The sequence below is a fragment of the Galleria mellonella genome, unplaced genomic scaffold, assembly GCF_026898425.1.
Source record: "Galleria mellonella isolate WM207_F2 unplaced genomic scaffold, CSIRO_AGI_GalMel_v1 utg78, whole genome shotgun sequence".
NCBI classification, from domain to species: Eukaryota; Metazoa; Arthropoda; class Insecta; order Lepidoptera; family Pyralidae; genus Galleria; species Galleria mellonella.
Genome location: NW_026442151.1, coordinates 2,357,106 through 2,381,359, shown reverse-complemented (window position 1 = coordinate 2,381,359; position 24,254 = coordinate 2,357,106). Strand labels below are relative to the sequence as shown.

The window sequence follows — 24,254 nt, the reverse complement described above, 5'->3', positions numbered from 1 at the left end:
TCTTTCACTGGTGCCCCGCTGATGTATATCGATAGCACGGATGGGGTTGCCATTTACATGCATAAAAAAATACCATAAGTTTCCTTAGTCGCCTCTTACGACACCCACGGGAAAGAAAAGGGTAGTCCATTCATTCCTACACGGCTATATTAAAAATATGTATAAGAGAAAATATAAAATAATTGGAAATTATTACATATATGCATAAACTATTATATCTATAAAAATACTTGTAGCTTGATATAATTCTGAAGAGGGTCAACTTTCCAAAGAGAATGCTTCATCTCGGCCGTATCAGATCCTTCTACTGAATTGTAGCTCCCGACAAGATCCCCAACTTTATAATCTTGATCTAAACTTTGAGAAGTATCCAAAGAGAACACTAAAAGTTTCGAACACGAAAAGCTATCCACAGATTTTTTTTATCTCATCGAGTGATGTTACGAAATTTAAAAAGCGCTAAGATTTTTTTTACTTTTTTTTTATGCAACTTAGAATGACAAACAAGTTAACTGTCCATCTAATAGAATGTGGTAACCGTTGCCTATAGACATGAGCAGTACCTTGGACATAACAGAGTATACTGTTTCGCCTATAACACCCCCTATGTGTTGACATTCCTGAGGACTCAGGTGTTTGGTGCGCAAAGATTTACTTTCATGCTTATATTTTTCCACAAAGTTATTTTATAAATTGTTATGCATTAATAGGTATTTAATACTAAAAAAAATACTTTTCATAAATATCCCAGATGAAGATTTAAATGATATAGTACGTTATTTATATTTATACATCTATACTCAACCGAAGTTTAACCGTAACTTGAGGCAGAATGTAATTTGAAATATTATCATATAAATAGTTCATAGGTAAAGTGAATGTATTGATGTGTACATACTAATAGAATTATGTGCATTAATGTAAATACATGGGAACTACTGCACCTGTCTTATAAATGAAATGTTCATACTTTTGCATAAATAATCAGTCAACGGTTTTTATGCTGCAACTTTAAATTAGATTTTAGAAGCTTCTCGAAACTTGTTCTGTCAAGTAGAAGTACTTAACAAATCTGGTAGGGAGATACCATTATTGCTTTTTATTTAAAGAAAAAGAAAGTAATGCAAATAAAATATATGGGAATAGGTACCTAAGAACTATATTTATGAAGTACCATAGTTATATCTGGGTTATATATTGTTGTTTTTATATATGATGAACAAATTTTATTTAAAATAGACACCGGCTTATTTTTCTAACTTGTTTTTAATATATAATAGGTATATAGAAATATATGTCATAACAACACAAAAGAGAGAGAAAGAAAATGCTTTATTTACACCACACATATTATATTTGGAGAATAATAAAAGTGTCGCATATATAGACGATTACTACAAGAACAAGAAAATACTTATTGCTAAAAGTAACCGTTTCAAGAAAAAAATATTCAAAAGCATATTCATATGGTTTTTAAGATTACAGAAAATGCATTAGCATGATTTTTAGTGTAATAAAAATATAACAAAAATATTATATATATATATATACACACACACACACACACACACATATATATATATATATATATATATATATATATATATATATATATATATATATATATATATATATATATATATATATATATATATATATATATACAAATTTTCAATGCCGTGTGGTCCCAGCATAGAATGGCCGCCTATTCCTTTCCCTCCTTTCCCACGGATGCCTTAAAAGGTGACTAAGAGAACTTAATGGACAAGGGATGGGCAGCAGTGACTCTCTTAAGAAATCACTAAAAGCCAAACTGCGATTGCCAATTCACTTGCTAAGCATGATAACTACTGGCAAAATCTCCCTAATGGTAAACGGCATTGAAGAATGATGCTGTTCTGTTATGACAATCTATAGAGGAGGCCTAAGTTTTTTTTATACCACTGAGGTGGCAAACAAGCATATGGCCCACCTGATGGTAAGTAGTTACCGTAGCCTATGAACACCTGTAATACCAGAGGTATTACGCGTGCGTAAGTTTAGCAGTGGACAGAAAACGACTGATATAAAGATGATGATAATGACATATATAAATCTAGTGCTGTTAAATGTTCACTAAAGTAGTTTAGGACACCAGAAAACGAAAGGGATTGTTAGTAATGAAGATGATAATGACATATATAAATCTAGTGCTGATAAATGTTCACTTCAAAGTAATTTAGGATACCAGTAGTCTAATATATGCGTGCTTGATGTAACTCTGAAATCTGCAGTTTCACATCGAGCAGTTTCGTGAAAACTAATAAAACTCCATTTCCTATATAATTAAGATTTATTATTTTACTAATATTCAATAACTAGTATATATTGCAATGGCTATATCAGTTTATGTGTTCAATGTGAACAAATTTAACCTATTCGCATAGGTACCATGATGTAAAGAGTTTAGTAATCACCACAGTAGCTAAACTTTCACGACATAACTTGTTACTTTTACACTATTGGAAGAAATATAATAATTTGAATACTTGGAAGTGGTATAAATAAATATAAAAAAATCGAATATCAGTAATTAAAAATAAAGAGAAACACGTATACAAATATTAATTAAAAAAAAAAATCTCCGTATTCAAATAAGCTCAAAATTAGGTTGAATACTGGCTTGAATATAAATGAATGCTTACCCACTGTATATTTAAAGGATTGCAAGTGTATTGTGCTTCCGTAGCCAAATCACAAAAGCAGAATCCTTATAAATTTATTAAATTCGTCTCTGTCTGTATATCTATTTATAGAAATAGCACTACAAATTTTATATTTGGGAGATATTTTTCTATAAACTACACAGAGTATATGCCAGCATTTCTATTACCACCCTTAATAGGCGGGTTGATTATTATGGTTCAATTATTGCAAAGATATGTTGAAATTATTGTTTATTATGAAATAAATAATAAATTGTCAACCTTCATTATTTACTTATGATTATACTACTGCAAATATAAAGATCACTAAATAAAAAACAATAGCTAGATTTAATAGTTATTAGTGATATATAATTAATTCTATAAAATGTCCAATCAACGAAAACACGCAAAATAATATCCATTAGGTATATTCAATAAACAATAATTTATCAAAACCTTTGTAGAAGCTTAAATTGGATTCTATCGGTTCGTCTGCTATATAAATAAACCACGAAACCTTGCAGCTGGCGTAATATAACCGTTGTGACGTAAGGGCTCAGTCGAGTCGCAGAAATAGGGTTACTGAACTTCTAAATGCGATACTATTGTACTACCTGCTGTTTTATATGCCTGTATTATATATTTATCCATTACTAGCGATCCGGCCAGACTTCGCGTATTTATTAGTCATGTAACTTTATATATGTATATGAAAGTTTTTTTAAAATCGGTTGAGTAGTTTTCGTTATTACAAACAAACCATCAAATCTTTGTGTTTTTTAAGGATAAGCAAGCTGAAGTAGCAATGGGCTGGTCACATAGCTCGAAAAACCGATAACCGATGGGGAAGAAAGATTTTTGAGTGGCAACTCCGAACGGTCAAACACAGTGTAGAACGACCCGCCACTAGATGGAGTCACGACCTGAAATGCATTGCAGAAAGTCAGTGGATGCAGGTGGCTCAGGATCGTTATTTATAGCAGTGTATGGGAGAGGATTATGTCCAGCAGGGACGAATGATGATGATGATGAATCAAATCTTTAATAGATTGATGATTTATAAAGGTGAAGTCGTATATGTGCATAGTTAAGTACTAACCAATATATGCGTTCTTACTAATATACTAATCATTTACAATAAGAATTAAAGATCAAATTAGTAATGAATATAAATACCTTTAACATTTTCTACAGTACGTAGCTATAATCAGACCTAAAGTTGAAGATAAGTAACACAACTACGAGTATAACTTTCAAAACTACTTATTTATTAATAGCAAATATTAATAATTGATGATTTGACAACAATTTTAAACTTCACTTTGTTTACACATATTTTAAATTCACAATCGGAATTCAACGCGACGCAATTGCAGGTAAATAAAATCCGCAATAAAAATCAGAAACGTAGGTACTATACTATACTACTGACTATACTACATTATATTCCTGACTTTTATTGCTGACGTTTCGACGTGGATTGCTCCACGTGATGGTCACGACAGAACCAAAGTGAACGACCTCTTCTTCTGGCAGCCCACGCACTGTGACCACTCTAACATTTTCATTGTTGTGAACGCAAACGTCAGTAATAAAAATCAGACATGTATAGCAAATAGGCTGCATTAAACATAATTTTCATGTAAATACTCTATAAATTTAGCCAGAATTTAAATAAGATTATACAACAAAATTTAGAACCTCCTTCTTTTTTAAAGTCGGTTGAAAATATTGCCTGACATTTACTAGTAAAATGGAATAGAATTCTTTAGATCAAGCATCGAATAATATTTTTAGTAAACCTAATTTTATATTCATGTTGTGGTCACCAGAAATAGTTCGAATAGTAAGACCAAATGGAGAAGAAATTTAGTTTCAAATTTACAGCTCTTATTTTGATGACGACTCTATATTTGAGCAAACAGAATGTGGATATCAAATCAACATTGTTTCACTGATAAGGTAATTTAAAATCCAATCCTAGTGGCTCACAGCTGAGAGACAGGTACGTTTTATTAAAGGCATGCAACATCTGCGTGCGGCAGGTTATTGGACTGAATTCTTTATCGCAGTGCTCATCTAATACCTAGATAGTATAACATTGTATCTAGATTTTCATGAATTAAGGTTCACCTGTAGTTCTGTATTTAACCAATGGTTAAAAAATTTGAGATGTGTGATAGAAAAGGACGAGAAGACTGATTGACGAAAGACTATTTATCTAGGACATTTAAATATATCCAGGACACACAGATAAAGGTGCTGATAAAAGCCAGTCTTTTATAGTTCTTTTTTAATTAGTAATATATATTAATTTTTAAGCAACTTCCAAAATCTTTACATATGCGTAATTACGCATAATCTCACGTTCTATATTCAAATGTTCTAGTTCCGTTAAACATCTCCATCATTATCAATGGTTTCATTGTATTTGGTTTAAAGTAAAAATAATGAGAATCCTAATTAATATTAACTTTATCACAAATAAAGTTATTTCTTTTGTAAAGAAAAAATCGCTTCTGTCAAGTATATTAAGGTATAAAATGGCACAACCATTGTATTGTACCCACTAAACATGCAATTCACTTGACTCTATTGACCTCAAAAAATCTAGAGCACATAATATTATGTGGGAGGAATTTGTAATAACACCATAATAACGACCCTCAGAGGGAGCAACGTGTTTTTAAAAAGGGCAGCAACAATAAGAGTAATTGTATATTTTACGGTGCAGTAATTTGTAAAATTTTATACATTAAAATTTTGTCACGTCTTACACAAAAAAAAATATAATGAATTTATAAATTAAATTACATAAAGGTATAAATTAACCTGTAACATCACAGAATACACTGTGATGCTCATGTTATTATATACCCCTTCTATCTTGTCATTCATAAAGGCTAAAGTGTCATGCTCCCGTACCTTGTAATTATATTAACACATCCATTCTTCAACCTTCCTTTTTCTACATAAATAAAAAGAAAAATAAAATGTCACAAAAATAAAATTTTGTATATTTACAAAGTATTTTTGTTACATTATTATTATAATTATCATTTATGATATTTTGTAGCTTTCAGTTCAAATGCAAATAATGTAAACATGTACATTGAAATGACGTTAAAAATTCAATTTGTCTAATTTCCGAGGCCGTAGGCGTCAAAACATTCCTAAGCTACGCGCGAGGCAGTAAAATTCCATCCACAAAAAACCATATTACAAACTGTTGGTTGAAAAAAAAAACACATTTTCTTTCCAAAGCTTTGAAAGAAAAGCCGATTATATGTCTCAGGACGTCACTCCTCTCTGTTGTCATCGAAAACCACTTAGCGTGTACAATACGCGTGTTTGAAATGGGTGTTAGCGAATATGTAACGTACACTCCTTGTTGTGAGCACACACTCGCCTGCATATTCTGACAGTATCGAATTACATTGACACACATTTGCTTTCATCTAAAACGTAGTGATTACTTGTTCAGTGCTTTCACCTTACAATAACGTTTGATAAGATTATATTGTATCTAAAAAGGGCAAATTGTAGCTATTTTAAATTATACTTACCGATATCAATCTAATTTGTTCTTTAGTCTACAAATAATTCAGTGAAATCAACATAGATATCACGGAAAATATGTCGGTTTTTGAAAATATTTTTCTCTGACATTTTTTGGAAATTATATCACACTATTATTATTAATAATAAGAATAATATTTAGATTTTTTTTTATTTACTTTATTATGACTAGTGTTCAAAGTCTATCTAGTCTATATATTTGTAAATTATTATTAAGTACCTATATTTTTACACACACAAGTGTAAATCAAGTCAAACACGATAAAATAATATACATTTACAAGAAAAACCTTAATGTCGGACAAATTAATTAATTCAAAAATTAAATCTACATAGGTAAATAGGACCGAATAAAACATTATTTATACTGCTCATATTTATGTATAAAGGAGACGCTCACAATGTAAATGAGAGAAACCTAAACACGCGTTTAAAAGCAATATTACACATATGAACTTAACAGGGCTATGGTTTTAGCACTTCGGTTTTATTCATTTCATATTTGCCCTTATAATAGTATCGACGTTAAGCCACGGACCAAATTTCGTGGAAGCTCCATTTTATAGCTTCCGTATTTTATGGTAATAGGTACAAACCTTCAGGGCTGAGCTTACGGCGTTACTTACATAACATTATTACTATGTATGTATAATAAACATACAACTTATAATTATAGCACTTATGCTCGGGTTTACGTCTTATTTTTATGGATATGAGCTTCAGTGAGTTTCTCCATATTTCAAGTTCGATAAAGAAAATATTTTACTTTTTCTTGAAGTTTTCTTTTTATTGTCACAATGTCAAAAAGTTTTATAATTCTATGTAGTCGATTAAGAGAATTTATTTAGTAACTACAATATACAGCGACGTGTAATCCACAAGTATCACGTAGGCGAAACCATGGGAAATAGTTAGTAGTTAACAAGAGGTTAAAAGATTTCAAGCTGAAAAAAATATGTTTACCTTTTTATGCAATATATTGTAATGTTTATTGATTTTATCCTATATTATAATATACCTACATAAATGTAAATAGGTTATCGGAAACCACTCAATGATTTTAGCGAAATTCACAAAGAAAAGGTTTCGAGCCGAACATTCGATTAAACTAGGTTACATTTGCGGAAAATCTCGTTTACATGCAATTTTAATGGAACAATTTTATTACTCGGTTGAAGCTTGATCAATCTGGTGTTAACTAAATGTTATCAAATTACTTGAAATTGTTTTATTTTCAAAGAAACCCAGTCACAGTGTGATGTAATAGAATTTATAGAGTTTTGTGGTAATGTCTTAAACTTTTAATTTGGTCAAAAAAGTTATTTAAAGTGACTAAAATAAATTGGAAGAACACAAATATTCTCAGAAGGCTTATTGTAAAAGACAAGGAAAAATAATTCTAGCAACAAAAGAAAATATTCATTATACATACCCAAAAAAAAAGAAATGAAATTATTTTTGTATTAATTTTCAAGGAATTTGAAAGTAAAAATGTAATGCAATATTAAAATGTAAAACAAGATATATCAGTTATATAAAATTCTTACTACTTGAACAACATTATGACGTTAAATGTATTTAACAAATCTTCTGTTTAATATTATTTACGACTCCACGATAATCAGATGCAACTTATCCTTTAGTTCGAATTATATATTTATCGAATAAGAAATATGGTAAAAAGCGAATTCAAATTACGTAAATGTTTACCTTGAGAAAAATCCGAACACAAATGGGAAACGCAAGTGAAAAAGGCAGTGTGCCCCTATTTTTATTGGACAAAGGTGTCTCAACTCTTCAATAGAGATACACAGGCCGACCTTTCAGGGCCTCCACTTGTTCGCTAAATAACCTGGCCTTTTCGTCACAATGGCGCCGGATCTCAACGACACGGCTCGAGAGCTTTGAGAGTTGTTCGGATTATTAGTGATGTCGTAGTTAACCTTGATGTGTACATGTCATTCTTTATCAAGCACTTATCCGAAAAAGATCCTCCAGATTTTTTACTTTAAGATGTTTTAAGTATGGAATAAAATATACATATACACATAATATTACATGGAAGAGAGTCCTTAGTATTTTATACTATTATCTATATTTTCACTATTATTAATCGTTATGGCTACCGCCATTTGATGCCAAAAGTTTGTAGGGCGATTTCGTTGCAAAAAAGCTTTTGACGTGGCTTACCGAACGACAGCTGTACTTGCCTTGTATATGATAAGTTATTTATTAATACATCTCTGAATATGTTTGCTATATAATACCGAGAAATGGCTCAACAGATATGAACGAAATTTTTTGATCGAATATACCTATTTAATACAGATAGAGATTTTATTTAATTATATATTTGTTTATAAAAAAAATTGGCTATAATCTCCAGTAGGAAGAAGGTGAAAATCAATGTGATGGCGTATATTATTAATAATGGGGCCGCTAATCTTTGTTACTAATAATACTCTCCCCGGACATTCTATAGTTTGGCTGAGAATCGCATCTGAAATCTTACATATCGAAAGCAACTCACTCACCCACTGCCACTATTGAGCCACGGTGGACGTCAGTGTAGGTAGTTACTCTATACATAGCTTTTAAGTTTTTCCATTTTGTATAATAAAACTGCAAGAAAACAAAAACAACAAACAGTAATTGAAAATGCAGCATTGGCCTCAAACGCAAATTGCGGTTACTGTAAAATTGCATGCCATTGTTTTTTATTCATGAAATAGCCACGCCAATGCCAACTATAATAGAAATATGGTTATGAATAATCCCTGAAAAATGTATGTGGATATACAATTACCTATGACGACGCTAATAACAACACGTTTGACATTGACACAGTTATTTGTAGGAAGTTTCTTTTGAACTATGTCACATAAAATATTTATTACTTTAACTAGGCATGAAGTTTAAAATATTTATAACTTAATCATCAGTACTCTTAACTAGATTGATTGCGTTTAGTTGTCTTCCTAATAGAATATCTATCGTAATAAATTCACAAAAAATTAATCATACGGTAGTTTGCAGGGGGGCACATGAAAGTAACTTATAAAATTCATTATTTAAGCTAGCAATTCATTATTTTAATATTATATACATATATAAAGACGTATTAACTACTACTACTATAATACTAACATTGTTATTTATCTTATGCGCAAAATACATTACCTTCCTTTCTTCGGCATTCGAGTAAAATATGAATAAATGTATTAATTTCATCAATTTTATTTCAATTTCAACCAGCCATTTTGTTCATTAACTATACGAGTATCGCATATTTAATTAATGAATTTTCTTATACATAGTACATATTTTTTTTACGTATTATTTTGCATATATATAAAAAGACATTATAATCCGCTAGTCATAAAGAAATTAAATAAAAAATTAAAACGTCTGTATCCCATAAAATTCTAGATACCTACGTACATAATTGGTGTTGTAGCCAAAATGGATTTTTTTATGATTGCAATAAAAGAAAGCCTTCGCCGACCAATTCCTTTTTTTAATTAGACTGTGTTACCATTTTACTCGGCTTGCTGTTTCGCTGAATAATAATTTATTTTTAATTATTTGGTACAATGTTTTGGTTATTTAAACCATGTCATTCTAATTGTAAGCGATAATTAATATTTGCAACATTTACTTATTTATTAAAAGAGCTTACTAAAAATCATCTACATATATTTTAATAGTTCAGTAAAAGATTTTTTATTGAGCTATTAACTATTTACTGCTAGTGTACGTACGTACATATTTCTAATTATAATGTTATTAAATTTTATCGGAAATTTCTTTCGTGTAAAAATAACCTATGTTTTTCATCATCGCATTTAGTACGTTACCAATTTATTTACCAAATAGCGATTAGTTATACCGTTCACAACTATTCAAAATTTTCTTGCACTTGTTTGTATCAATAATAAGTTCACTACTGTAATCTTTTGAAGGACACAAAAGTATCAATCACAATAATGTTCAATTATTTTACTTAATACATTTTTAAAAGTTGGTACCAACATTTAATAATTATCATACGTACTTGATATATTTCCATAAAAACTAAAGTAAGAAATATATTTCATAAAGATCATACTGATATTTTCAGGAATGTGAACGTTATTGTGTTTATTTCTAATGTAATGTAGTAATAGAGTTCATCTTCATCGACTGAATGGTTTTATCTTTTTTTATATAAATTTAAATTGGAACAAACAAGATTACGATCGACGATTGTAAACTACATATATCAGCAATTCAAGAACGAAACTACAATATCTGCAATCGATATTCAAAATTACCCGTACTACTAAACAGACCTTAATAAATTTATAGTTAGCTGCCGATAATCTGACCTTGTTTAGAAATAGCAGTAACGTGACACGATAGCAATACATACGTATAAATAACTATCAATAAATAAACTGATGCATCAGACCTTGACCTAGCCTTCACCGCATATGGCTCTTGGCCGCATTTAGGTATATTAATTAAGTATTATACCTAAGTACGGCTAACGCTATAAAAATTTTAAATTATTAATTATGGGTATCTAACCCACAAAGCATTTAAAACTTTGTATTGTTCCTGATAACTCACAATTTAAATTGTAAGAAAAAAATATATTCAAAATAATCTGCAGAACTTCTTATTGTCTCTCAAATAAAAAGCTATGGTGCCTACTTAAATGAGTTTGTACACTCACTTCTCGCGTTAAACAAAGTCACAAATTAGAAATAAGCGTTTGCTTCTCTCATAAAAGTTAGTTTTCACAAGCAAATTTGGTGTTGTCTTTATCGAGTTCAGTTTATCACAGTGTCATCAAATATTAAACTCATCAAATAAATATGAAATATCTTAGTCAGATGAATCCCAGCCTTATATACAACCTCTTAATGTCTTTGAAATGTTTCGAAGATATCTTCAGATACATTTACTTATCTCTAAGCTTTAAGACCGTCATTTGCCAAATATCTGTCCTTGTATCTATTATACTTAATGGTTACTATGGATTCCGCACGCAAACAATCTTTGTCTTAGAAGTTTCTCCATCAATTGAATCTAATACTGATAACATTCCCACAATATTCAACGAACTATTGTATAATAAGGATCGCTCTATTGATTCATTTAAAAAAAAACGAACGTTAAACATAGAATATGGATAGTTACAAGAAAAATGTAAAAAGATTAATTCCAATATTATATATATAGTCAACAGACATCAACGAAGAAGGTATCGTTAGTTATGGGGAAGTTAGTCTCTATTGCTAGCAATATACTCTATTAAATCGACCTCCGCTGAAACCATTGTGGTTAATTCTTGTGAAATTCGACACGATGGGCCATTTGACCTGCTTTTATCCTTACCTATCATCCCTCACTTGAGCCTTGTTATCGTATACTGTCATCTATCAAATAAAATATGTACCGAAGAATGTTTTATAGCAATTCAAATAACTTAAAAATAAAGACGGAAAAGCACTTATTTTAAATATATGCCATTTCGTCCGTTTTGCTCCGCCAATGTGGTTAAAAGAGGAAACATTCCAAACTCCAAGATATTTTTATGCGTCGTCGTAAAAGCCACTTTAACTGAAGCCGGAAGTTTGTTTTTATAGGCGAATGCAAATCTAGAACTGTTTACTTTGGATTGGAGTAGACTCTGACGAAATATGTTATAATATCCACGAGAGAATAATAAATGAGCTTGACATTAGGGGAACATAAGCCTGTAATGATTACTTAGTATTCTTACGTTTTCCTTGTTACTAATATTCCAATTTTTCTATGTAATGAATATTTTGTTTCGTTCAGTCGTAATAATTTAAGAAATCTATATATGTACCTACTTATTAAGTTTTGCAGACATCTTCAAAAATTCTTCCTATTTTTAATTACTAATAAAATAAGAAATTATACGTAAAAAGAATGGTCCTATAATTATTTAGTGCTAGCTGTATCCTGTACATAAATAAATACATATAAGTATTTTATGTATTGATGTTGAATATACCGTTTATATCGTTCTTATTTATGTCCGTTTAAAATCTTTTATAACCGTCACATAATTTTGGCTACTAGCTGACACGGTTCTCAAGTTGAAGTTAATAATACACATTACAAAAATCCATTAAAATCGATCGAGTGGTTTTGGGGACGAACGAACATCGTAACATGGGATTTTATACGTTAAGACTAGCTTTTTGCTTGCTACTTCGTATGTGTGGATTTCACAAGTAGAAAACCCAATGAAATAGATCACTATAGATGACATATTAAGATGAAATCTGTTCCAAAAAGTGCAGTAGTTTTTGCGCGATGCCAGAATAAACATACAGACACACAAAATTTCTAAAAATTATTTTTTTGGCTTGTAAATAAATTAATATAATGATTGGAAGATGATGATTTTTTTATTTCTATTGCTCCTATTAAGATACTTCATGTCAATTTTTCATAGATATGACTCGTCTCATTTACAGACATCGTCTAGCTACAATGTTATTATATTATTAAAATTTACTATACCAAATAGAGAAAAAAAAGTAGAAGGAAAAAAATCTTAAAAGGTTATCTATAGTTTTTCTTGTAGTAGTACTTGTAAGTATGGCCAAATACATGACCCACACACTAGACGATTCTACTCTGTGATTTAGTAATATGGTGCAACTGTACAAAGGTGAAAACGTGTGAAGCTTCCTTATTTCACCTCAGAGTCGTAAAACGTCCTGAAGAACGACACATGATTCCAATGTAGGCAAAGGGAGGTACAGTGATTTCTCGGCGAACTAAGTTCTGTAACTTTATTGTAAATGCTAATTTAAACACAGAGTTTAGCTAGAAACTTCGTGTTGCTTTATTGTTCTTGTAATTTTAATGAGACATAAAGTACATGTTACTTATTAATTAATTATTGACAATTCACATACGTGAATACATATCTATGTTTTAGATATTATAATAATAATAATAGTTGGATATCCTGTGGTAACCGGACGACGAATATCCTAAATTACCCCAATCGAGAATCGAAGTAGGAACCTAATTTAAGCAAAGCACCATACCCAACATGGCACAACAGGTGGGGAAGAGATTGTTTGTAATGGGATCTAACTGACCCATTGCCAGCCTTTCAGATCAACCTCCACGCCATTCCCCCTGGAAACCATCGTGGTTAATTCTTGTAGAATTCTTCACGATGGGCTAACTAACCTGCTTTCATCGTCACCTATCATCTCTCACTGGTGCCCTGCCAGCATATACTAATAACGCAGGCGGGGTTAGCATTTCATTATCACTCATTAAAAAAACTTACACCACAAATTCGTCTATATTTTTTTTCATTGGTCACCTATTTTAATTATGTCTCCCTCTTTTCAGGTGCTGGAGAAGTGTTTGAGGATATGTTAACATGGTATGTTGGGACTTCTAGTTACAATTAATGAAATAAAATATGTCAATACTTTTACGATGTAATAGTACAAAGGTCGAGGTTGCATATTGAATATTTTATCAAACGTACCGCTGATCATTATAGTTACCTAATATACCATATTTAATCCTAATAATTTTTTTACGAGATGTAATCATTTATTGTACGATTATTCGCCGCTATTTTCGTTTTTACAAATTATTTTTAACATGTTATTTGCCTTAATATTTAATTACAAGACGAACATTATTATAATTTTCATATGTTTAAGATTATATAAATACTTCTTTTTGTATAGTTAAATATCGATATTTATATATAAGACAGTAAACTATTATATATGTATACTATAATTTATATCAACTGCCTTGCAGGTGCATTTAAAGATATTTACAAACAACAAAACAGGATTATATATATATTTCTGTCTATTCTAATAAAGCAATGACTGTGATGTAGAGATGCTATTCGGAAGAAGCAATGCCACGAAAGAATTTATTGTTTAAAATGTGCTAGTCGATTATAATTCGATGGAAACCGCATGGAGTCGCGTGCGCAGATGAGTCAATCGCTGCCCACCAAACACCACCGGCCTGAGGCAACCTACAGGAGTTGTTCGCAATCTTTGCCACTCGATATTCTGTAAGTATTTTTAATCTATAATTACTCGTTTTACTGTATTATCTGCATATAAAGTGTTCTAAGTATTAAGTTAGGATATGACCCATCAGTGCACCAAACATTCGAATCCGTTCAACCGTTTAAGAGTAATTGAATAACAAATATCCTTATATATTTACAAACTTTCCTATTTTTTTTGCACCTTAGAATGGCAAGCAAGCTGACAGCCCACCTGATGGAAAGTGGTAACCGTCACCTATAGACATGAGCAGTACTATGGACATAACAGAGTATACTGTTTCGCCTATGATACCCCCCATGCGTTGCTATTCCTGAGGTCAATAAATATTTTACAATACAATACAATTGTTAGATTAGACTTGACGAATGATGTGTTTGAAAGAGGAAACATCCGAAAAGATGAAAGGACTATGTCAAAGAAGATATGAATGTTATTCCTGTGTAACAGCAGTAAGATGTTTGAATGAAGATCAAAATGGAAAACATGTCAACCCTGCCAATTATGGGAAAAAGGCCTGGAGAGGATAATTATAATTATCGCTAACTAGCCGCGACTCTGCGTGACCGGGATAAAAAGTAGCCTACGTCGTCTCAAATATAACATGTACCCCGGTCACGCGGGCGAAGTAGCGGGTAATGAATAAACCTTATATATTATAAATCAGAGAGAGAGACCATCAGAGGGAGACTTTGTACAAAAGTCGTTTGTTTGTGCACCACTGTCCCATTCGTGTTTCTACCGTGAAGCAGTTGCGTTTGCATGGCCGTATTTCAGTTTGAAGGGTAGGATATGGCAGTGGATTTACAGGGTACAGAGGCATAAAACATCATATATCATGGGAGTAACATGGGCGAAACAGTATAGTCTGTTACGTCCATGGTACTGTTCATGTCTATAGTACCACTTTCCATCAAGTGAGCCATCAGCTTATTAGGCAACCTAAGTATGTACTAAGCATGAAAAATATAAATATTTACCTACATGTATCCGTGTTATACTTTCCATCAGGTGGGCCATCAGCTTGTTTGCCATTCTAAGTTGTATAAAAAAATATCTAGCTACTTATCTAATAGTGTCACAAACGTAGATACTACTACTTCAGTTAGAGGTCAAACCTATAACCTAAGGCCATCATTTTATCATTAACGTGTCTCTTTTCTGTTGTATACAACTGCGCCCCTATGCTATAACGTACATTTTATTACTTATTATTGTCGTGCACTACAGGCTGTTTGTTCTTTAACAGTTTTTTTTTTGTTTTTCTTATAACTAAAAATTATAATAAGAAAGTAAATTTTATTTTTTACAAATATTAAAAGCATGTAATGCACAAATATAAAAAAAAATGTAAAGAAAGGACTAAATTTGTTAACATAATGAATTTATTAATACGACTAGGGTAAGACAGCCATAGGTTCACTCTCTAGCACTCGGTGTGCTATAAAACATATAAAAGCCACTACGACAGAGAACATGGATACTTTTATTATGGGGACAGATTTTCCAGCACTGGGTTATGGATTATGAATGTTTATGACGTAGATGGTTGCCCCGATCGTCGTTCCGGCCGGCAGAGGGCGAGCTGGCGGACTGCGTGCTGGTGGTGGGGGTGTCGCGGCCCAAGCTCGCCGCGGCCCTCCTCTCCGTCACGCTGCTGTCGCTCTTCCTCACTTTTCATGTGCTTTACGACAGCGCTCTCTATAGTATACAGGTGAGGTCCTTAATAAACATATAATTCTTATCACCAGAGAGAACTCTCATTCACTACCACAATTTGTATGAGACTTCCCTTATAAAATCATGTATTAAGAATACAATTGAAGCCTTTCATGTCAATAAACTGAATATGGAACCAAAACGAAAGTAAACAATTTCAGTTAAAAAGAATTGAGGAAGAAATCGCATACCATTTAGAAAAATAAATACAGTGGATCATTTTTCTTAAGGGATCGTTTTCCAAAAATGCTCAAACAAGTGTCTTTTAAGTTTAATATTACATAAAAGCTTTCTTAGAAATCATTTTATATTTCCGTCTGCCATATACAAAGATTTTATTATGCAAATTTACTCTTTATAGATTCAGTAGTTTCGGCTCAATGACGGCAAGTTATTAAAATATTAAAAATATGTATATACCTATATTTCTAAGATACGTTAGGTTATAAGTTTTTAAAATGAATGTTTCTTTAACAAAATTTGTCTGCTGTACTCTATGTAGATATTCTAAATATTACCATATTAGGATCAATCATCATATCATTTATTGTCCACTGCTGAAGATAAACCTCCCCTAAAAGGGGGGTTTTGCCAATAGTTGCCACGTTGGCAACCACAGTTAAGATTTTGTGACGTTTTAAAAGGAACGCTGCTGCCCATTCCTCGATCAATAGGTTCCCTTGATTGTCTCTTACGACACCCACGGGAAAGGATGGAGTGCCCTAGTCTATGCCGGCTTTACGAGACTTTGAAAAAAAATAATTGGATTAATATCGTATAAACTAAAAATTTGTTGAACATATACAATGACATGACACAATGACATGTGTACTACGGAATATAGAGAATTTGAAAATCTTAATTCAACACAAAGTGTTATGTTAATTGACTTTTGTTCGATATTGACCACTAAACATTTCCTTAAATTTATAATCACCTATAGATAATCTCAAATTCACTAATCGTGCACTAGTTCATCGGTACAGACTGTACTCGGTGCGTGCTACATAAGGGCGTGTCAGAGCAGACTTTGCACCATACAGTCTCATAACTCAGTACCTACTGGCCACTACCTATCATGAATGTTGTAACAGTAATTAATGGTCAAAGCCGCTATTCTCCGCAGATAACCTGATAGCGCTGTGCTGCCCTTCTTTAGACACTTGTTCTCTAAGTTTAAAGTTAAGTGCCTTTTAAAATACAAACTAATTAGCCAACTTGTATATTTTTCTACGATAATAGGCTTAAAATCTAAATAAATTACAAGTATTCTCGTAATTTAGTTTAGGGAAATATGTAACCCAACGCGATTTTTTAGCCGGGTTAAAAGTGTGGTAGATTGTATCGTAACAGGTATTTATTTGAGATGTATTATGATTTCTTATTTTTTCGACTTCGTTTTAGGTGTTTTTTAATTGGCATAAACTAACAAATAATAAGTATATTATTAACTATATATATAATTTTGGATCTTTGCATATAAGTTCTTGATACGAGTATAGTGCAGATAAACAATAATAAACGAATTTTAAAAATTCACTCCCGAAGAGGACAAACAGGTGATGAAAGTCAAAAGCGAGCAAAACTGCGGACAAAGATAATTAACTATAAACTAGGTTAAAGATCGTCGTGTGTAATGAAAGTAGCCTAGAATTTTTGACACCAGAGGGCGACACAATAGTATTAACGATGCGTTATTATCATCGTGATTTAAAACTAAAACTCGTAATTATTTAAATAAATATAATCACAATATTGTACACTGCTCTATCCGCTAACACTGATGCGCCTTTCCACTTTGGGTTTGTTGGAAGAAAACTCTATTTGAGTTAAGCTCGCCTTTGTACATTTGATTACCTCTGTCATATTCTTATAACTGGTGTGTACAATAAAGAATTAAATAAAAATAAATAAAATAAAATAAAATTATTGGAAATCGTTTAGTTAATAATACCGTAAAGTTCTTGAAACAAAAGTTATTTGGTTCCGAGGAACACAATCAACTAAAAGGTCATCGTTTGATTTAAGGTCACGAACACACTACACAGTTAACCAAGGAAAAGAACCCCACGATTATACAAACATTACTGTCGTCGTGCATGCTTTGTTTCTAAGGAATGTACGTTTACCTATTAGCTTTGTAGATGTAAATTAATTATTGTATGTAAGAATTATATATTACAATTGATGTACTTGATTTTATTTACTGTGAGTGACAGGTCACTGAGAACTATAGCTATAAAATATTATATCTTCGGTTATTGCTTATTGGAACTCAAACCATATCATCCACATAAATCACTTATAATATCATTGCTATCTACTCTATTAATAAGGAATAGTTTTACTCCAATGTTATATACATTTTAGAAAAAATGTGATGATAATAGAGAAGATGTCCGACCACTCGTGTAAACTCAAAACACAGCTCGTGTAACTAGAGATTATGACTAATGATAAATAATTAAGTTTCCATCCACCCTTTATGGCAATTTTCTTCATTAATCTAACTGGAGGCGCATTATTAATTTCATATTTGCGTAGGCGGCAAGCTTGGCATCGGCCGCGAGCGAAAACCGTAAGATCTTACAGAATCAAGAAAGCCACAGTCGGACCATTAATCATCCAATGGCGCTAAGGAAAAGGCTACGTGCACCCCGCCAACCCCGGCCGGCACGCAGACTCCCTCAGGTATTTAACGTAATCAGCAATACAGTACAATAATTAGCAGTACAGTAGATACTAGGAATTATATATAGAATAAAGAAATTAAAGTCTACCTTTAATTATATCTATCTATCTTTGATTACCCACATTTAGCTCTTAATTGCTAACAGTGGTATTTTCCAAGAGTACACTTTAACTAGCGTCGTATTTTATTTGCTGCGACTTGCATTTTATTGGTTGACACCAAACACTTTGTACATTCATTTAGATTTCCGACTAATTGTCTAGCAACTGAAAACACAGATAATAAAATAAATTATTCCAAGTATCGACGGTAGGTTCACTTCTACCATGTTGTATTCTAATATGTTCTGAGAAATGTGAGTATGTAAATGTTATTTTAAACACGACGACAACAGGCGACAAATATCTCTGACGGGGTAGGAGTTATGAGTGTATTTATTTACATTTTATATTGGGAGGTTTAGCAATATGTATATTTCATTTACTTGATTATACATAATTAATATTTATGAATTGTTTTGTAGGCATTAATAATTGGTGTACGGAAATGTGGTACTCGTGCTCTATTGGAAATGCTATACCTCCATCCGATGGTCCAAAAAGCTTCAGGAGAAGTTCACTTTTTTGATCGCGATGAGAACTACGCATTAGGATTGGAATGGTATAGAAGCAAAATGCCTTTATCTTTTAAAGGACAGATTACAATTGAGAAGAGTCCGAGTTACTTTGTTACTCCTGAGGTAAGAACGAACTAAAAATGTTAGATAATTTCTTAAGAACTAAATTATATTTTTTATATTTTATTCATTTTGAAATTGCCAGGTACCAGAGCGAGTGCGAGCAATGAATTCTTCGGTTCGGTTGCTCCTGATAGTCCGAGAACCAGTTACTCGGGCGATTTCCGATTACACGCAACTACGAAGTCGAGCCACTCCATCAGCACCTGCACAACCATTGGCTCCGGGTCATCCATTGCCTGATGCTGCGAAGCCTTTCGAACATTTAGCAATTTCGCCAGATGGTTCAATAAACATGGCATATAGGTTCGTCTCATTTCTGTCTAAAAACTTAATATTTTTGATAAGTAACTTTTCTTAGTGTCCTTTTCTTTCTGCAGACCAATAGCAATATCTTTATATCACGCTTACCTTCATCGATGGCTAGAAGTATTTCCAAGGGAGCAAATTCTCGTGGTGAACGGTGATTTATTGATTGAAGATCCAGTACCACAATTACGCCGTATTGAGAAATTTTTAGGATTGGAGCACAAAATAGGTAAGTCATTACTTATTTTATTATTATTATGATATCTTGTGTTAATTGCACACTGCTAAATTTAATCCTCCATAATACGGGGAAGTTTTGCCAGTAGTAATGATTCTTCATTTCAAATATTAGGTATAAAAAATATGTGAGAAATGGTTGTTGTTACGCTAAGTACCCAATACCATAATGAGTTCCTTTATTTTCTATTAGGACGAAAGAACTTTTACTTCAATGAAACCAAAGGTTTCTATTGCTTACGAAATGATACCACGGACAAATGTCTACGGGAAACTAAAGGACGTAAGCACCCAAGAGTAGATCCAGCAGTCGTCACAAAATTGAGAAAGTTCTTTATCCAGCACAACCAGAGGTTCTATGATTTAGTTGGCGAGGATCTCGGATGGCCAGAAGACTAGTTTATAAATAAATCCATCTACTAATCTGCAATTGATGGAGACACCCTATCGTTGTGATCAAATACATATCAATGTAATAATACACATCAATAATACATATCACTAGTTAATAAGTTTTTTAAATCGTTTATGTATACATCTAGCGTAAATTAGAATAGTACTTACACTTAAATTTATTTATAACTGTGGTTTACAACCATGTAGAAAATTATAAAATTCGACGCAAAATTTTAATATTCTAAATTTAAAGTTTTGTTTTTTATTTTGTATCTTTAATACGTATAATTTTTTTTTTTGCAATTAATGAAAGGGAACAATATTATAAATTTGAAAAAACCCAGTAAACTTAGACATCTTGAAAGAAAATTTCAAAAGTCATTTTTAATAATCATAAATATTTGTTATTTAATACAAGATAATGATGAAAGTATCTAGGTATTTTGTTTCGAACCACTGAAAGGAAATCTATCTTAGCTATTTTAAATATCTCGATTTCGGATAATATTCATACTATTTTGAAAACGTTTTAGTTGATATAGATTTCATGTACCATGGAATTAAGACTTATATTTTATAATTTATTATCTGATCTTACAGGTATTCTTCGATATATCTCTTTTTTACCTACCTTTATAGTCGTAACCTATGAACACTTACTCGTTTCAGAAACTAAACTTTTCTCTAAGGTAGAACATTCTGTTTGATTGTTTAACATATTTTACAAAATACCAAAATATTGTCTAATTTTACTGGGTAACAATCTAAATAATAATTTTGAAAATTAATTTAATTATACGTCATTATCGTAGCTCTATTTGTTTATTCTAAACGTTGTTTGTATTAGGAGTAATTACCAGCAGTGAATACGCACTGATTTGATAGACCGACCCACCGAAACCTTGAGCAATATATTTTTATATATACCTAATTAAATATTATGTGCAACTTTTATATTTATACAATGTTTATTATACAGATTAAAATATTTTTACTGTTTATGATCATTTCCGTTTTAAGAAATAATTATTTATATAGGTGTAAAAATCAGAATTATGTATTAAATAATAATTAAATTCGACAAGAATGAATGTTGTACAATTTTCGCTTTCTCTTTTTAGATGTCGTGATTTGATCGTGCTGTGTGACATAACGTGTATAACTGTATTTTGTTGTTAGTGTATGTGATTTTCTCGAGTCTTAGGCAAAATATTTCATATTGCAAACACAAAATCTACAATTGAAAATAAAATTAGTATAGTTGTATTATTATTGAATTCGTCTCGTTTCTGTAGAACAAAAGTTGTAAGCTATTAGTCTCCAAATAAATCTGTGTGTCTCTTAAATAATATATGACTGTATACTTTTTCTAAATCTTGTTCTCAAAACTTGTTGTATGTGGTGGTAAATGCATAGGAAATTAGTTTACACGCTGATTCTAACGATAATTTTAAAACTTGGAGAGGTATGAATTCGACGCGGGTTTTAGAAGTATTCTATTTAAGTGTAACGTCCAAGACTGAAGAGTTAGTTGATTAAGTCTAAGTAATACCTATTTAGCATAAAATGTCCATAGGTAATACGTAAAACAGCGGCAATGTTGCAAGCCCTGATATAAAAGATTATCAAACATTTTAATTTGTTAAGATCGAAATCATTTAAATTCGATAAGGATATCCTAGTAGAACGTTTGCTTCCAAATCCAAATTTCAAAGTCAACGAATATTTATAAACATGTTTTTATAGATCCAAATAAAATTTGCTACATTTATTGGGCGCTTCGCGGCATTCCACTAATGTGATTGTAGCGACATATAGTCGTTACATCTAATTTATTAAGAGCACCAAGCTGCTAGAATTTGATACAAGTTGTTCAAATACAAACAATCATGATTAATTTAAATATATCTATTTTGCATTCACTTTTAATTTAAACCTGGACTAAAACCTCTTAATATAATATTCTTTTATTAACTTATGATATCATTATGTAGGTAGGTAATTATAATATATATAGTATAATACTTTTTAGATAAATACTAAGTAACAAAGAAAGAAATACCGGGTAACTAGGTAACTATTAAAACATATTTAATGATGCCGTATTGATTTTGACATTTATTATGAACACGGATGTTATGTGATTAAATATCCCTTAATAACTGTTCCCAAAAATAAATCATTACTAAAATCAAATTATATAAGCTTTGTGTATGTTAATTTGTTTGCTACGTTTATAGTGCGAAATGGGGTAGGTAAACATTTGATGTTTCTAGCGTCACTGCGCTCTATTGTAAACTCTTACTAACAAACGAACAGTACAAATAGATACTAATACATACATATTATTAAAATTTGGGACTACTAAAACAAAAGAATGGACTATTTTATAATCAATTATTGATATATAATAGTCAGATATATAATCTGACTATTGTATCGATATTTACTGCGATATATTACGACACCTAGATTTTTTTAACTATTTATTCAATTTACTTATTCTATACACAGTTCAGTTGTGTGTCATATCCAAAAATCTCACAGGGTTTATCTATTTATCAGCGAGTCTGGGGTTTTGATACATACAATAATTACTATATTGACAAGTATAATTTATGTTAGATAAATTAATTATTTATTGAATGTATGCCCTCAAGCAAGCGGTTTCTTTTAATACATTCTAAGACAGAGACATAAATTGACGTAGCCTAGTCATATACTATCTCAATTCAAAATATTTTTTAGAGAAGTGGATAAAACGAAAAAACTTACCCCCTTATACATAAAAATGTTTTATAAACCTATTTTAGTTGTTAAAGTATTTTGTCCTTTCCTTTTACGCTAAATTCTCAATTTACAAGATAGTGACAAAACATTCTAACAGGATAAAAAGGATTGAAAAAGGTTTAAATCTTAATGAAGAGCAATAAATACTTTAATTCGAGAGAGACAGAAATATATTTATTTTACATTGACTAAATAATTTTTACAACTTGTATCAAAAACAGGAATATCAAACATATCAAAACTTAATAAATCATATAGGTAAGTTTTAATAATTAAGTACCTATTCTAAGTTATTGAGTTACCATTTGGAAATAAGAAAATTTATTTATTTAGATCTAATTCAATAGTTAATAGATAATTTTAATCACTGTTAAATGTTGTGCACGTTCATAATGATAGTTAAAGTTTTAATTAGGGCAATAATTTTTATAGTAATTATTGTTTATTTAGATAAATTAACAATGTTAATGATACTTATACTTTCCAAGATGAAAATGAAATATTTTGTTATTTTGTGTACTGTTTTCCTTAAATGTGTTAATTAATAACTATATTTCATTAATTTCATGTTGATAATTTAAAATTATATTTAGACTATGCCATTTTACGAAGTATTACCTAAATTTTAATGTTACCTACAATTCCTTGTAAATATATCTTCTCAAATTTCTTTCGATAAGTTAATTGTATCTACATCTTCAATAAAATATAAAACAGCACAATTTTGTTTAATTTTTTTTTATCACAGGGCCAAAACGAAACAAATATATCTGGTAAAAACTTATAATAATTAAATAATGATAAGTGACAACGAATTATTTTTTTATATTCTTTATGAATATCTGTAAACAATAACAATGCAAGCTTATGTACTTATACACAATGTCCAATTTTTAAGTCATCTACAAAAATAGATTAATTGAACCGCATGCGAGTTTTCTTCCTTTTGCACTGATGTATATATAGTCTGTTCGAATGTAACTTTTTTTTTATACCACAAAGGTAGCAAGCAAGGATACATG

General features: G+C 31.0%; 1 protein-coding gene across 1 annotated transcript in view; it reads left to right on the top strand.

The window, feature by feature from the left end:
* Window positions 1-23,933, top strand: part of LOC113517575 (heparan sulfate glucosamine 3-O-sulfotransferase 5) — a 30,347-nt gene extending 6,414 nt beyond the window's left edge. Inside the window, exons 2-9 of the mRNA XM_026902289.3 lie at window positions 13,662-13,695; window positions 14,088-14,355; window positions 15,899-16,067; window positions 18,617-18,763; window positions 19,288-19,503; window positions 19,586-19,806; window positions 19,881-20,038; window positions 20,240-23,933. Coding sequence (XP_026758090.1) covers window positions 14,255-14,355; window positions 15,899-16,067; window positions 18,617-18,763; window positions 19,288-19,503; window positions 19,586-19,806; window positions 19,881-20,038; window positions 20,240-20,445 — 1,218 coding nt within the window. The 5' untranslated portion in view covers window positions 13,662-13,695; window positions 14,088-14,254 and the 3' untranslated portion in view covers window positions 20,446-23,933. The remainder of the gene's footprint in view (window positions 1-13,661; window positions 13,696-14,087; window positions 14,356-15,898; window positions 16,068-18,616; window positions 18,764-19,287; window positions 19,504-19,585; window positions 19,807-19,880; window positions 20,039-20,239) is intronic.
* The last annotated feature ends 321 nt before the right edge of the window (window positions 23,934-24,254 follow it).